Below are 16,742 nucleotides of genomic sequence, written 5' to 3' on the forward strand. Positions count from 1 at the left end.
TTACATTGAAATAAAATAAAATATTTATTTATTTAAAATTTTCGTAAATGATATAATTATAATAATATTTTTTTAACTCGCTATTCAATTGATTAAATATGTTAATCAGTTAAAGTATAAATAATAAAATGGAAACAATTGCAATTGATAAAAGTGAAAAACTAAAGTTGGAAAGTTGTCGGCTCGATCCACTCTTGTGTTGTTGACTGGCCATCAGTTTGTCGAGTATTTCGCATGCACCGTTATAAGGATAGCAATTGCTGTGAAGAACACATTTGAATTTGTAGCAAGAGTTGTAGAGACCACATCTTCGGGTGATACATGACTCTAGATTTTCATTGTCCACTCTTGGACAATGTGATTCCCATTTGCAGAGAGAAGCGCGAATAGCCAAATCCTTGCACTCTTTGCTAAAGACAAACTTGGGCTTGCATTGGTTGGTTGAGTTTGAGCTTGGTTGTGGTGTTTTGTATCCGTTGGTCGCCATATTATTGTAACCCTCTCTCAGCTCTGGTTTCACATTGTCCTCGGAACCAATGTCATTCTGTTCTGGATTCACGCCATTGAATGCTCTTGGTCTGGTTGGTCTTGGGCCCCTAGTTTGGTTGAATCTCTGTGTAACATTGAGACTGGGTGTTGGTTCTGGTGGTTGTGACATAATAATGATCTCCCTTTTAACATTGCTATAACTACACACACATTGCTCTATGGACAAATCACAACCGAAAATCAAACAATCTTTGGTCTCATCACTTGGATAGTATTTAGAACAAAGATTGGTTTTACAATAGAGGCCTTCGGAGATATCACATTCATTGTCTGAATTGCAATAGCTTTGATCCTGTTTCGAATGGAGCGGTATACACTTTCCATAGAATGACTTTGGATCTTTCATACCACAGATATAACCATGAGCACAACCAATTTGCAGTTCACAGTCTTCTCCTCTGTCCGGTAGAGGCAAACAAACACCACCCAAAGAGCAATAGTCTTCTCCCTTACATTCATTGTTGCTAATACAATGATCTTGTGATCTCTTTGTACAAACATGTTTCGTACATAACAATGGTTGAGTACATTGAGCAGTTCCATTACATGATTCCCCAATACTATTATAAAGAAATCAAAAAGAATAAATTGAATTAGAAAGTTTTATAAAGATTTGATTAAAATACTATATATACCCTCTATAATGAGCAGTCAAACATATTTTTCTTTGAGCTTGAACACATTGAGAGTTTGGATTCAAACAAGAATCTCTGAATTTACATGGTTCTTGGTCAGCAATCTTCTTTCTACAAATAGAGGCTTGATTATCACAATAGAAACCAACACCACAAGCTTTAACTTCTGTATCATTTGAATCTTTGCTAAAATATAGATAAAATTATGAAATTAGAATATTAATCCAAAAAATAAATAAAAATAGTAAACATTTTTTTTTGTTTAGCTTACTAATTCTTTCCACAGAAATCACCTTCTTCACCACATTCCTTTGCACAGTTTGCAGACGATGCAGTACCGATCAATATTACTATAACAATAAATATTATAATAATAAAAGATGGTAATTTATTTAATCCCATCCTTATATTTTTTTATAATCTATTTTCTATTCAAACTATCTATCTATATATTTTTTTCCTAACTATAGATTAACCTAACAAACTATCAATCTAATTTAACTATTTCACTACTTTATTCATAAATATTGTTCACAAACACTTGAAAATATAATAAAAAGTGATAATGATTAAATGCACGGTTTTGTTTGTTGTTGTCCGAACGAAACACAACATAAATATCTTCTACATTATATTTCTAAGTGTGTGTTGTATGTGTGTATGGAAATATTATATTTAGTTATGAATACCTTTTAAATAATACTATGGATTTTAAACACATACACACACAAAATGATTTAATAAAGAATCCACCAGACGAATATCAAACTCTTCAAAAAATGATAATATGTATGTTCATTTTATTATTTGTCTATATCTCTTTCTCTTTATTAAATAAACAATGAATGATATGTGTGAGTTGTGGAAAAAAAATCACAAGAATATTAAACAAATTTCTCGCTTTCGTTGACACACATACAACTCCACCCACTCTCTTATCCATTTTTGTGTGATTTCCAATGACTTATAATTTATTTGAAATTTTTGTTGTATATATATAAAGATAATTATAATTATAATAATTAAAAAAAAAAAACAAAAGATATTTTTAATTGGTTAAATTTAAACTAAAATCTTTTTATGATATTTAATTTTTTTTTTTAGTTTAGTTTTTCAAAAAAATCATGAATTTTGATTAGAAAAGTTTTGGTTGGCTGATGGGATCAATGAGGCATTAACCAATAACTAAATTTTTTTTCTCTTAAGATTATTTTATAACTATATATTTATTTATATTAAGAAGAGATAAAATATAAATCAATAGATAATAAAATTATAAATATGGGTGTAGTTAGTCAAATTGATGTTGCATCTAAGAAACAATTGATTGGTGTCGGTGTTGCAAGTGCTGTCATCTTGCTGATCGCCATCATTGTTGGTGCCACTGGTCCAAATGTATATGACAGCATTGAACAGTCTGCATATCAATGTACCAATGGATCACATATATGGGATCCAGAGAGTTGTGAAGGTTTCCAACCTGCTTCAACTGTAAGAAAGAATCAATAAATAAATTATTATTATTATTTTAATTCTTGTTGTTAACAACATTATGTTACACATTTATTATATAGCCAAATGCACAATGGACAACAGAGATTTCCAATATTAATCAATTGACTAGATTCTGGGCGATTTCAGTTACACCCTATAGCAATAACCTTCAGAATCAAACAGATTTGTCACTGCAACTGTTTGTACAGGTATATGGTGGTCAAAATAACAAACCACTCTACAATACAACAACTGTCGCCAAGATAATGTGTGACACTGGCTATTCTGAATGCACCTCCTTTACATTGGTCGACGAGGAAGTGTTACTCTACGATCAATACATCGTATCAATAGGATTGCTCAATGGACAAAACATTGTTGGTGACGTTGTATTCACCGTTTGGAGAGCACACGAGAAGTTCTCTTCTTTTGAAATCGCAGTTCATCTCTCTTGGATGATTATTTCATCGGTTGGTATCATCCTTTACCTCTTCTTTATGAGAAAATACGTCTCTACCAAATGGTCACTCGAACAGAAATTCCTATTCATCTTATTATTATCTTTGGTATTATCAAATAGTAAGTAACAGTAAAAAGCTATCAATATTTACCTAAGAGATAATTAACATTGTTTTTTTTCCCATTAGATCCATTCTTTGGTTTCCAATTTATTTCACAAAGTGCATTCTTCCCATTTATCAATTCATTGTTTGCAATCCTTTTCTTGGCAGCATTTTCAATGTATTCATTGGTTATTTTGGATCGTATGAGGTTGGAAAGTGTAGAAAATCACATGGGACCAGGTTATCTACTTAAAGGACTACTTGTACTCTTATTCTCTGTATTAGGTACAACACTATTTACCTGGATCAAGTAAGTAACTATGTTAACATGCTATTAATATTTAATTAAACTAATCATTAATTCATTTATATATTAGTTTACGTGATAGAAAAGATCCAATTTTAGGACCAGCAACAGCAGTGAGTGGAATTCAAATCCTATTTTACTTTGTAACAACATCATTCGTTGCTATTTTACTTTGGATTTCAATGTTGGTCGTTATGACTGCACCAACCATTGCGAACAGAAAATTCTTGATTCCAAAGTTCTTGTTCACAGCAGCACCGATTTCAATCTACGTAATTTCTTTACTAGCTGGTATTTTCGCTGGAACATTCGGTCCATTAAATCCCGATGCTCTCTCAACCATGTATTTTACAACACTCAACAACGTATTCGCCATGATCATAGCCTACTCCTATTGGCCAAGAGAAAGTGGTAACAACACAAATAACAACGCAAACGAAGAAGAACAAAAATTGTAAGTTTAATAACAACAAAATATCAATTCTATTCAAAAAAATAGTAATATTTATTAACAAAAAATAATTATTTTTTTTACTTTAGATTCGGAGATGATGAACAACTTTAAATAAAAAATAAACAAACTATAGATAATATTTTTTTGTATTTATTTATATGATTGTCATTTCATTAAAATTTTGTTTTTTTTTTAATTATTTTTGAACAATGAGACAGATATCTTCACACTCAAAAAAAAAATTATGTGTGTTTGAAATTTTTTAATAAATATTTTATAATTCATAAATTATTTCCATTTTTAGTCTTTGTTTAAGTAAACTTTAATTAAAACCCACTTTGAAATTTAAAAAAATGTATTATAAACAGGTATATCTTGGTGAAGATACTATTTGGATATTTTTTATTAAAAAAATTACTGTTTTAAAAGATTACGTAATATTTAAAAAAAGATAAAACTTCTAAATATATCAATTCGTATTGTGTACACTTTTAAGTATCTCTTTTAATTTTTATTTAGATATAAGTATAAGTAATAAAAATTTTAATTAATTCAACTTTTGAACTATTTTTTATTTATATTTTCAACCTTAAAGTAATTGATATTTTTTTTATATTTTATGTTTAATAATTTTCTAAAAAACTAAAACTAGAATTCCACAACCATGTCTGGAAATAAATTTTTACATAAAGAATGGGTAAATAGAACTTCTATTCCCGCAGCAAGAAGATTCATTGAGGGTCATCATTGTACAGAATGTGGATTAAATGATGTTAACTATGGAGGTAGATGGAAAGGTAAATTATAAATAATAAATATTAAAAAAAATAAAAAATATTCTAAAATTTTTTTTTTCTTTCAAACTTTACATTAGATCATAGAAAAGCATTGATTCATGGTTCGAGAAAAGAAAAGAAGATCGATGCTTTCAGTTCAAATTACAAACCACCCATCTACAACAATGATATGTATGATCAACCGTATATCATGAAGAAGGGTTACCATTGTCGTAAGTTCCTCCTGAGAAACGACCAGATCACCGAGTACTTGGATCCAATCTTGTTTGAAAAACCATACTACATTGACAGAATCAATCAAAACGGTGACATCCATGCCTACTACTTGTCGGACGGTAGCAAACTCATGGGTATTGAGATGGCCAAGAAGTTTGAGAAATCAGACATTGACTACTCGTATGACGAAGAAAAGCAATGGGTTGACTACAGATCGAATGACGAGGCCCATCTCAAGAAGAAGCAGGAATGGGCTACCAAGAGAGCTCTTGAGAAAGAACATGAGAAGTCCGCTCTCCAGAACAAGATTAGAAGAGATGAGGCATTGGAGGCAAAGAGTGAACTTGACAGCAACGTCGCAAAGAGAGAAACAATGAGTCTCAAGAAATCGGGTCAAAGCCAACAGGCCGAGAAGATATTTGTCGGAGAGAGTCAGTCCACCGTTCAAAGAACTTCCACTGGTACACCAATATCCAGCAGTTCATACTCCAAGAGCACCTACTATGGTGCACCAGAGGCATCCAACAACCAACAGTGGATCACTACCGCCACAGAGGGTATGATGACACCAAAATTTGAACGTGGAAGCACTCTTCAAGCCAATGTTACACCAATGATTGTTCGTGACAATATTGTTTATCAACCAGTTGGTGTTGTCAATGATAAATCTGTCAGTATGTATAATTTTTAAATTGCTATCATGTTGGTGAATATATTAACACAAAATTTTCTTTGAGAATTCACAAATGTTTAAAAAGATCAAAGTCGTTCGTTTTTTTTAAAAAAAAATAAAAAATAAAAAAATAAAAACAAAAACTAGTTAGTAAATTAATCTATTTTAATCAATTTTTATTATAACAAATCTTTTATATCCTATACAAAATTTATCTTATCATTTCTTTAAAAAAAATATTAATATTGATTTAGAAATGAAAATAAGTTCAATTGTACCATCCGATAAATTATTATTGGTTACAACACCATTTGTTATTACAACTGCTCTTGCTACCTATTTCTATTGTATGTAATTACTTATCTTTAAAGAAAAGTAAACAAAAAAAAAAACTAATATTTATTTACATTTCTAAATTTAACAATAAGTTCAAATAAAAAATAAATTAGAAACAGCAAAAGAGAAATTGGAAAAAGAAAGACAAGCAAAATTACATGAACAAAAGAAATGCGAGGAACAAAGACTTGGTAGAACTAGAGCTGAGAGAGAATTACGTCGTACTCTAAATGATATCAAAGAGGACAGAGATAACAAGTCAGAGAGACCACCCGATTACCCACCAATTGGATTCCTCGAGTGTTGTTTCCGTGAGAGAAATGGAACACCAAGACAAGGTTGCTTCGTAACCAAGGGACGTGCTATTCTCCGTTTGCGTACCAATATCAATCCTGCGCATGCTCTTGAGGGTCTCGATCAATACTCTCATTGTTGGTTGATCTTTGTCTTCCACGAGAATACCAACACTCTGAGAGGTGTCCGTCAAGATAGACCTGGTAGCAACGTCAAGGCAAAAGTCAAGCCACCCAAGTTGGACGGTGTCAAAGTCGGTTTGTTCTCAACAAGAACACCTCATAGACCAAATGCAATTGGCTTATCAACCGCCAAGATCGACAAGATCGTTGGAAACGAGTTGCATCTCAGTTGTATCGATTTGATCGACGGAACACCCATTCTCGATGTTAAACCCTATATCAAACACTACGATAGTTTACCAGATGCTGTCAACCCAGCTTGGACATTGACACCTACCGTCCCACCATTGAAAGACGTCATTGTATTGCCAGAGGCATGCGAGCAACTCAAAGTATTGGTGAACCGAAAAGTACTAAAGTTCTATGATAATTTCGATGATATACATTTGGCAATCAAACAAGTTTTAGTTGAAGACATTCGTTCAATTAGAAAGAGAAAGAGTGATAGAATACACGATTCCAAAGAGGATGAGGCAGCCAACGACTTTGAAGAGGAAGATAAAGGACCAGAGAAACATAGATTCTGTATCGACACACTCAACGTTAAATTCACCGTAGAAGATCAAATTGCAACCGTCTTTGAAATAGAATTAGATGTAGTATTGAAAGAAAAAGAAAAGAACATCTATCTTCCATCTTCCATTTATGTTTCCAATGGAGAACAACAAAAAATCACTTCTCAGCAAGATAACAAAAATAATGATAATAATAATGATAATAATTAATAAAATAATTGATTAAACTCTAATCATTATAATAATCTTCTTCTTGTTTGTTGTATTAAATGAATTTGTTTTTATTGTATTAAAAAAAAGGTCAAACTTTGTTTTTTTTTTTTTTTTCAAAAAGGTAATAATACTAGTGAAAGTATCTCATTAATGGTGTTATAATTTATATATAAATAGACGTATTACTATGCTATTGTGATGCTCTTTATTGTTGTTGACATGAAACTCCTTGTGGATGACCTCCCTCTTCGTCGTCGTCGTCGTTATCATATGCCTCGGCTCTGGCGGCACCTCTGGCTCTTTGGTTCTTTTCGTCGAAATCTGACAAGGTGACTTCCTCGTCGATACCGTCGTGGCTGGCTGGCTTTTGAGCTGGCTTTGGCTTTGGAAGAACCTTCTCCAAGAGCTTTGCAGACTCTGGTGCGATTTGTCCGTCGCTTGGGAACTCGACGATAAACTTGATGATGAGTCTTCCCTTTTCGAATGGACTTCTGTACTTTGGCATACCCTCGTTAAAAATACATTTGATGGCGTTTGGAGTGATGACCTTTCCTGGTGGGTTGGTGACGGTGAGAACACGACCGTCGAGGTGTTGAATATAGAAAACGAAACCGGTGAGGGCCTCTAGCAAAGTGATCTTGTGCTCCATGAAGAGGTCGTCGCCATCACGGGTGAAGACGGCGTGCTCCTTTTGTTGTAAAATAACGATGACATCACCTGGTACGATATCTGGTGATTCGTAGTCACCCTCTTCAGCAAATACAATCTTTTGTTGGTTCTTCATACCCTTGTCAATGTTAACCTTGAGTGTCTTTTCCTCTTGGATCGACTTGTTACCCTTGCACTTTTGACAACGATCCTTCTCACGGATGACTTGACCCTCTCCCTTACAGGTGTTACAATGTGTTTTAATTTGTTGAACCATACCTGGTCCAATTTGTCTAAGTTGAATCTTGATACCATTACCGTTACAGTCGTCGCACTTCTTGACGGCATCGTGTGTCTTGGCACCCCTACCATCGCACTCTGGACACTTTGAATTCTTTTGAAGGGCGAGTTTCGAGACCTTACCCTTGTAGAGATCCTCGAGACTGACCTTGAGAACGTGTTGGAGTGACTCTCCCTTTCTTGGACCACGTCTTCCACCTCCACCACCACGACCACCACCACCAAAGAATCCACCACCAAAGAACTGCGAGAAGATATCCTCTCCAAATCCACCGGGTCCACCTTCCTTGAGTCCCTCTTCTCCATATTTATCGTAGATATCTCTCTTTTCCTTATCACTCAAAACCTCATAGGCTACTGTGATCTCTTTGAACTTTTCGACTGCTCCTGGATCTTGATTCTTATCTGGATGGTATTTAATAGCCAACTATTGTATTTTAAAGAAAAAATTTTAATTTGTTAAGTTTTGATTGATTCATATACAACGATCATTGCAATCAATATTAATGATTGATTTTCGATACACTGTCATGTTGATTATTTCAAACTTTTTAAAAAAAAAACAAACTAATTTTTAATGTTTGAAGTAACAACAACAAAATGGTATGTGTGGGAAATAGTAATAACAAGACCTACCTTTCTATAAGCTTTTTTGATCTCGGTTTCGTTGGCATCACGTGATACACCGAGAAGATCGTAAAATTTATTGTCAGGCATCTCTCTCTCTTCTCTCTTATATATCTATTTATAAAAAAGTATGATTATATAGAATGATATTGACAAAAAAAAATAATAAAAAAAAAAGAAAAACAAGAACGTTTCTCTCTCGACTTTAAATAAATAAAAAAAATTGTTGAAAAAAAAATGAAAATAAAAAAAAATATTGCAAAAATAAGTCGGTTTGAATATTTTCACTGAGATTTCGCTATTTTTCACATGAGTTGCTAATAAACGGTTTAACTGTTCGCAAAAAAAAAACTATTATTATTTATATTAAATAATTAATTAAAAAAACTTAATTTTTTAAAACTTTTTGGTTTTTTTATACAATATTTATTTTAATGTTAATAATTTAATTGTTTAAGTAGTAGTTGTTATTGTTGTTTGTTTATCTATAAATAAGGTGGCTGGTTGTTAGATTGATTAAATTTGTTGGTGTTAACTTTTATTTGATGTTAACTGTTCAACTCTAATTCTAAATCCAAATTTAAACTATTTCTTTTACTATTGTTGGTACTGTTGTTTGTGGAACTACTGTTACTGTTATTGTTACTACTAAGATTACTAGAGGGTGACTTGAAGTTTAGTTGAATATCATCGACGTCGTAGATATCGTCATCGTCGTCAGTGATCAAGTTGTGTCTATCGTTTTTCTTTTTACCATTGAGGTGATGATGATGATGATTGGTCAGTTGGTCGTCCAACAACTGATTGTCATCAAACTCTAATAGATCATCACCAATCATTGTCTGATCAACAGAGTCCTCTATCCAATTGAAATCTTCATTGCTATTCTGTCTACGTAGTGTACTTCCACCACCACCACGCAATGCAAGTTCACCAATACTGCTACTTCTACTTAAATTCTTTTGTCTTGTATTGGTGTTGTCATTGTCATTGTTATCATCATCATCGTCATCGTTGTCATCCAATTCCAAGTCTTCTAATTTCAATTCATTGTTTGGATCATCGTCAATGAGTGATAATCCACGTTTGGCATCACGAATGTTTGTTGCCAGGGCATCGGATATCTCATTGAATTGTGAATCCTGGAGTGAGTCTATCTCCATATCGATCTTGGCAAGTGATTCGACAATGGTGTTACTATACTTGATGAGATCGTCGACATCGCCAATATCTTGAACATCTCGATCCAATATACTCTCTGCTTCTTTTAGGAGGTGTTCATCGATCTCCTTTGATGCTCGTTTGGCTACAGAGGTAGTCGGTTTGCTTGCTGAGGTGGAAGTGGACAATGCCTTCATTTTCTCATTGAGTCTTGCTACTGTTGGTGATGATGATGTGGTTGTTGAAGTGACAGAGGTAACCGGTGTTTTAGTTGGTGTGGATGAAGTGGATGGTAATGATGTTGATCCTATTGTACTCTTTGATAATGATGCTGTTGATGTTGTTGTAGATGGTCGAATTGATTTAGTGAGTGAATTTGAAGTGGTAGTTGGATTTACAGTTGATTTCGATAGTGATGATGCTGAGGTTGTTTTTGTTGTTGATGAAGGTGATGTTGTTCTCTTTGAAATAGTTGATGATGATGTTGTTGTTGTTGATGACGATGGAGTGGAAGTTGATGATGTACCACCAAGTGAAGTACTACTCTTTGATTTTGTAAGTGAAGCTGGTTGTTGTTGTTGTTTCTGTTGTAAGTTGGTGATAGCTGCCAACTTTGTCTGTGAGCTCTTGAGTGTCTGTGCAAGTGTTGGCTTACCGGTGGTAGGCTGTGAGATTCTACTACCAATGCTACTGTATCGACCAGAGAGATTCGATGACGATACGTTTGGACTGGCAGAAGATGCTCTCGAACTTGTCGAACTGACAGGAGTAGTCGTTGTTTTTGTCATTCCAAGACTGCTCTTACTTCTCACCGTAGATGAAGTAGATGCACCTCTCAATGATGATCCACTTGCAGTCGATGATGATGGCTTAGATGATGTCGAAGACGATAAACCTGTTGGTGTTGTTGTAGTAGTAGTAGTTGTTGTACTAATCTTTCCTTTCAAACCAGACTGTCTACCTGTTGGTATACTTGATCCACCAGTCGGTGTCTTGGCGCGCGATGTTGGTATCGAACTAGAGGTTGTAGTTGTTGTTGTTGTTGACTGATCTTTTTTAAAGTCATTCATGTCAAAATCCAAATCTGTTGATTCTGTCATTAGTTGTTGATCTTGATCTTCTTCGAGCAACGCCTGTTGGATTTTGAGCGCCAATTGGTGTTGTGATGGTGGTAGTGTGTTGATCATTGAAAAGAGGTTCTTTTGTGTGGTGGGTGTGTATTCGTAGAGCATTGCCAATGCTCTCTCCTCACTCAACTCGAGATATGCCCAAAAACAAAGTCGGGTGTTGGCGCGAATGTCGGAACCACCATCGACAAGCAGACGCGATATAGCAGCCTCCACTGCTGCGACCGACGACATGAGCACCATATCGGGCTCATCGATAGCACGACCCAAAATAATGAGTAAATACTCTGAAGCGCGACGTCTTAGCGCTTCATTGTGCTGGTCTCCAGACGCGATCAGTATGTTCGCCAGCAGTGTTTTAGTCTGCACGGAATTGAGTATAGACTTTATTGCATTGTGTGCTGCTTCAGCTATGATTGTAACTTTTACAACTACAACCTTTAGAAGCGCATTCATATAGAGGAGAGCGAGTGGTTCGAATCGACTCCTGAGTCGTGTGGCGACTTGTGAGACAACTGCACAAGCTTCTTTGACAATAGTAGATCGCAACTCTGTGACCTGCTCTACCAAACCCGGACTCATCTGACGTAGTAAAACCACAAAGTTTTTCATCTCCACTGCATTACCTGCAACTACTCTCTGTAGTTGAATGAGTGCCTTGTATCGAAACGACCAATCTCTAGATTCTTTCAATTTAAACTCTGCTGATATCTCTTCCATTTGCTTCTGTAAATCTTTTTCTGAATCAAACTATAGTTTTATCAATTATGAATTATTAGAATGTATTGCTATTATTTTAATGCAAATAATAAATATCATACATCAATAGGTGACATATCATGTTTTACAGGTTGATTCAACCTTGAAGTCGATGACAGACTGCTTGTACTTGTAGAGCTTGCTCCACCACCACCACCACCACCACTAACAGACATTCTTGATTTCATATTTGATGTCATTCTTTAAAAAATGTATCTATCTATCAATATCTAAACCTTAAACAACAGTCACCTATTGTCTGTTTTCTTTTCTTTCTTTTTTTATAATTTATAATATTATATTGCCTCTTGTTTATTGTTACTATATCTATTCACTTTTACTTAGTGCAAATGTTAACTAAAATTAATAATACAAAAAAAAATAAAAAATACATTTAAATCAAAAAAAAAAAAATAATTTTTTGAACTTAATATTTTCAAATATTTATTGATTCATACACTGATTAAATTTTCTTTGATTCTATTTTTATTACCATTTTAAAAAAAGAAAGATTTGATTATCCAATTTATGTTGTTTTTTCTGTTATATTTAGTTATCTGATATAAAAAATATGGGTTTGTAGACCATTTGGTCAGAAAATCTCATAAAATAAATTCAATGAAATTATAAATATCTAAAAAAAACTTTTAAAAATAATTTAAAAAAAAAATAAAGAGTTCTGGATGTTGATTGTAATTGAAATCAACCTTTGAATTTAAATCTTTAATCAATTTAGATAGATAAATATTAGTAGTATAAAATAATGGGATTCACACCTGCAAAACCAGCCAACTTTAAAGATAATCAAGGAAGATTGTTGGTTTTTAAGCAATCAGATACAGGTAACTGTTTACTCTGAAGATGCCAGCAAAGTGATCAATGAAGTCAGTCCAGACAATATCTATTTTCTCAACAAAGCTAGTCCAAATCAAGCTGGAAGTCTTGGTTCAAAGAGGTTACCACACGACTTTAAAAAGACAATTGTCAAACTCATTCACAACAACAATGAAGACAAACCCGGTGAAACCGATTACATTGTCATTGAAAATGGTGAAGAAAAATTAATTGACGATCAAAAGTATTTCACTGTCAATAAAATAACTATTCACTTATAAATTAATATTAAATAAATAATTATTCCACATTAATGGAACATGGATTTACAAAACAAAAAAAAAAAATATATAAAAACCCAAAAATAAAAAAAAAATGATAATAATTTGGATATTGAAAAAAGAGAAACCTGGTTTTTGATCCTGGGTATCACACAAAAAAATTGAAAAAGAATTGTTCGACGATTTTTTCATTTTTTTTTCAAATTTTTATTTTTATATTTTTTCACTTTTTTTTTTTTAAAAAAGTAAGACGTTTGGCATATTCCTGACATACGCACTAGCTTTACTAACTACAATATATATCTCTTTTTTATTTTATTTATTATATCATTCATTTTTTATTCTAAAGATAAAATAAATAAATAATTAAGATAGTATCCTACTTTTTTTTTATAATATTTAGGTATAGTATTAAGTTATTTTTAGACTTGTTATTACTTTAGTAAAACATCATTATTATCACTTAAAAATGATCATTATCACTATCATAGTCACTTAAAACACAATATGATAATATCACGTTATGAACTTGAAATAAAGACTATGTTCATCATTTTATTTGACACACTCAGTGCAGCAATTGTTATAATCAAATGTCGAGATTTAGAAACAAAAAAAAAAAAATGCGTAAAAAAATAGATTTATAGATAGATGATAACAGATTGTAGATAGAAAAAATTCCAAAGATTGATGGCAATATTTTATATTAAATTGAATAATATCCAGCAGCAGTGATCACAATCATAAATATTTTGATAACCAACAACCAATCAAACAAACAATAATCTAATTCAATTAAATATACAACAATTAATCATATGTTTTATAAGAATAATGTTATATGATGTTTTACAAAGATATATTCATAAATCTAAGAATATTTTTAGATTTCAAAAAAAAAATACAAAATCTGACTTTTTTTTTTTTTTTCATTTTATTTTAATTTTTTTTTAAAAAGTTATTTATTTTTTAGTTAATTATAAGTTATAGTGTAGAATTACAAAATAATGGATTTTATTAGAACTCCATTATGGAGATCTGCACCAATGCAGATGGTTCAACTGTTTGTTCAAATTGAAGCAGCACACGACACTGTCGATGAACTCGGTAAACTTGGATTGATTCAATTCAAGGATCACAACGAACACGTTAACATCTTCCAACGTTACTTTGTTAACGAAGTCAAGCGTTGCGATGAGATGGACAGAAAGCTAAAGTACTTTGAAGAGCAAATCAACAAGGACACCAAGCTCGCTCGTATCCTGGACAACTCTGTCACTGACAGCGTCACCGAAGACCAACTCCAAATGGACGAGTTGGAATCACGTTTCGACGAACTCGAAGCCGAGTTGAGACAAGTCAACACCAACCAAGAGACACTCCAAAGAAACTACAACGAGTTGATCGAACTCCGTCATGTATTGACCAAGGATGCCGTCTTTTTCCAAGAGAATCCAAACTTGAGCGAGGGAATGAACGACAGCACTGCTCGTAGTCCATTGCTCAGCGACGATGCCGTTGCCGATGTCGGTAAGCAAGGTGTCAAGCTCGGTTTCATCACTGGTGTCATGAACACCGATAAGATGCCACAATTCCAACGTTCATTGTGGAGAACCACCCGTGGTAACAACTTTGTCCGTGATGCTCGTATCGAAGAGGAGATCATCGATCCACAAACCGGTGAGGATACCTCCAAGACTGTATTTATTGTCTTTTTCCAGGGTGACCGTCTTCAACAAAAGATTAAGAAGATCTGTGAGTCGTTCGGTGCCAACGTCTACGACTGTCCAGACACCTCATTCGAGCGTGCCAACCTCCTCCAAAAGGTATCGATCCGTATCTCTGACTTACAAGACGTCTTGAACCGTTCCAAGGAGCACAAGAAGCAAGTTTTGTTGAATATTGTCTCCAAGTTGGTCACCTGGAGAACTAAGGTTCTCAAGGAAAAGGCTATCTACCACACTATGAATCTTTTCGATTACGATGTCGGTAGAAAGTGTTTGATTGCCAAGGGTTGGTGCCCAAAGACCGCCATCGAGGAGATCCAAACTGCTTTGCGTACTGCCACCACTCGTTCCGGTGCTTTAGTACCATCGGTACTCTCCATCATCAAGCCCGAAGATGAGCCACCCACCTACTTTGAGACCAACAAATACACCAACTCTTTCCAACAGATCGTCAATGCCTATGGTGTTGCCAAGTATCGTGAAGTCAATCCAGCTGTTTTGACCATCATTACTTTCCCATTCTTGTTTGGTGTTATGTTTGGTGACGTCGGTCACGGTGTCATGATGTTGGCTGCCTCTGGTGCTCTCATTGCCCTCGAGAAGAAGTTGGGTGCCAAAAAGTTGAATGAAATCATTCAAATGCCATTCGACGGTCGTTATGTATTGTTCTTGATGTCTCTCTTCTCTATCTACATTGGTTTCATCTACAACGAGTGCTTCTCCATCCCAATGGATCTCTTTGGATCTGCCTGGCGTCAACCAGTCGGAAACGAAACTGAAATGGTCTTCCTCAACAGAACCTACCCATTCGGTGTCGATCCAGTCTGGAAGGGATCACCCAACGAGTTGGACTACTACAATTCCTTCAAGATGAAGTTGTCTGTATTGCTCGGTGTCGTTCAAATGACTGTCGGTATCATCTTTTCACTTCTCAACTACTTGAACATGAAGGGTCCAATGAAATGGGTCAACATTTTCACCCAATTCATTCCACAAGTCATATTTTTGTGGTCGATCTTTGGTTACATGTGCTTCTTGATTCTCTTGAAGTGGGCTTACCCATACCGTGCTCATTTTGTTGATCCACCATTCATCTTGCCAACCATCATTGCTATGTTCTTGACACCAACTGCTGCCATCCCAGCCGATCAACTCTACTTTGAAGGTCAAACAACATGTCAAATCGTCTTGGTTTTGGCTGCACTCATCTCTGTCCCAGTCATGTTGATTCCAAAGCCATTCATCATGAAGAAGATGTATCAAAACGAACAAGCCCTCAAGGCCCACGGTCACCACCACGAGCATGAATTCGACGACGAAGCTTTGGATGCCGGTGGTCACCATGGTGAGGAATTCGAGTTTGGTGAAGTTTTCATCCATCAAGTCATTCACACTATTGAGTTTGTACTCGGTGCCATTTCCAACACTGCCTCTTACCTCCGTCTTTGGGCCTTGTCATTGGCTCACTCTGAGTTGTCCACTGTATTCTGGGAGCGTATTCTCATCGGTCAAATCGAAGGTGGTAACCCATTCTTGGCCTTTATCGGTTTCGGTGCCTGGTTAGGTGGTACCGTTGCTGTATTGCTTATGATGGAGTCACTCTCTGCTTTCCTTCATGCACTTCGGTAAGTATTAATTGGGTTTTTTTAATGAATTTTTGATAGATTAAGTAGGTTACTAATCGTTTTTAATCGATATACTAGTTTACATTGGGTTGAGTTCCAAAATAAGGTGAGTAATTAGCATAAGATTATCATGATTAGCATTATAGTATCAACAAGTTATTTATAGTTACTTAACTTTTTTTATTTACTTTTTTTTTTTATCTATAGTTCTATGCAGGTTCTGGTGTTCTCTTCAAACCATTCTCATACAACAATGTTATGACTGGTGAGGATGAAGAATAAACAATATCAAGTTTATTCAATATCGTTAAATGTATTAATCATTACAAAGAAAATAAATAAAAATTATAATGTATTGTTCAAACAATACTCATTGAATTAAGTCATCCAAATTTAATTTCTATTTAAATAATTCTATTTCTAAA

The 16,742-nt window shown here is 34.2% G+C and overlaps 7 protein-coding genes across 7 annotated transcripts; 4 read left to right on the forward strand and 3 right to left on the reverse strand.

Annotated features, from left to right (window-relative positions):
- Window positions 1-109: 109 nt before the first annotated feature.
- PPL_11746 (uncharacterized protein) lies at window positions 110-2,127 on the reverse strand (the record flags this gene model as incomplete). The annotated part of the gene is made up of 4 exons (XM_020582495.1): window positions 110-1,109; window positions 1,185-1,370; window positions 1,456-1,534; window positions 2,100-2,127. The coding sequence occupies 4 exons, from the start codon at window positions 2,125-2,127 to the stop codon at window positions 110-112; spliced, it is 1,293 nt and encodes a 430-aa protein (XP_020426849.1).
- A 338-nt stretch (window positions 2,128-2,465) lies between these two features.
- On the forward strand, window positions 2,466-4,113 carry PPL_11747 (TMEM181/wntless family protein; the record flags this gene model as incomplete). Its single annotated transcript, XM_020582496.1, has 5 exons — window positions 2,466-2,675; window positions 2,759-3,257; window positions 3,326-3,551; window positions 3,619-4,002; window positions 4,089-4,113. The coding sequence occupies 5 exons, from the start codon at window positions 2,466-2,468 to the stop codon at window positions 4,111-4,113; spliced, it is 1,344 nt and encodes a 447-aa protein (XP_020426850.1).
- Window positions 4,114-4,666: 553 nt separating this feature from the next.
- PPL_11748 (SAM-dependent methyltransferase) lies at window positions 4,667-7,225 on the forward strand (the record flags this gene model as incomplete). The annotated part of the gene is made up of 4 exons (XM_020582497.1): window positions 4,667-4,799; window positions 4,877-5,689; window positions 5,943-6,035; window positions 6,144-7,225. The coding sequence occupies 4 exons, from the start codon at window positions 4,667-4,669 to the stop codon at window positions 7,223-7,225; spliced, it is 2,121 nt and encodes a 706-aa protein (XP_020426851.1).
- A 208-nt stretch (window positions 7,226-7,433) lies between these two features.
- On the reverse strand, window positions 7,434-8,893 carry ddj1 (heat shock protein; the record flags this gene model as incomplete). The annotated part of the gene is made up of 2 exons (XM_020582498.1): window positions 7,434-8,603; window positions 8,813-8,893. 2 exons carry the CDS (start codon window positions 8,891-8,893, stop codon window positions 7,434-7,436), a joined length of 1,251 nt encoding a protein of 416 aa, XP_020426852.1.
- A 458-nt stretch (window positions 8,894-9,351) lies between these two features.
- Window positions 9,352-12,050, reverse strand: PPL_11750 (uncharacterized protein; the record flags this gene model as incomplete). The annotated part of the gene is made up of 2 exons (XM_020582499.1): window positions 9,352-11,841; window positions 11,913-12,050. The coding sequence occupies 2 exons, from the start codon at window positions 12,048-12,050 to the stop codon at window positions 9,352-9,354; spliced, it is 2,628 nt and encodes an 875-aa protein (XP_020426853.1).
- A 563-nt stretch (window positions 12,051-12,613) lies between these two features.
- PPL_11751 (uncharacterized protein) lies at window positions 12,614-12,965 on the forward strand (the record flags this gene model as incomplete). Its single annotated transcript, XM_020582500.1, is given in 2 exon segments — window positions 12,614-12,692; window positions 12,712-12,965. The coding sequence occupies 2 exon segments, from the start codon at window positions 12,614-12,616 to the stop codon at window positions 12,963-12,965; spliced, it is 333 nt and encodes a 110-aa protein (XP_020426854.1).
- Window positions 12,966-13,972: 1,007 nt separating this feature from the next.
- vatM (V-type ATPase subunit a family protein) lies at window positions 13,973-16,599 on the forward strand (the record flags this gene model as incomplete). The annotated part of the gene is made up of 3 exons (XM_020582501.1): window positions 13,973-16,317; window positions 16,357-16,423; window positions 16,525-16,599. The coding sequence occupies 3 exons, from the start codon at window positions 13,973-13,975 to the stop codon at window positions 16,597-16,599; spliced, it is 2,487 nt and encodes an 828-aa protein (XP_020426855.1).
- Between the last annotated feature and the right edge of the window lie 143 nt (window positions 16,600-16,742).

Source organism: Heterostelium album (genome assembly GCF_000004825.1).
Source record: "Heterostelium album PN500 unplaced genomic scaffold PPL_contig26, whole genome shotgun sequence".
Classification (NCBI taxonomy): domain Eukaryota; phylum Evosea; class Eumycetozoa; order Acytosteliales; family Acytosteliaceae; genus Heterostelium; species Heterostelium album.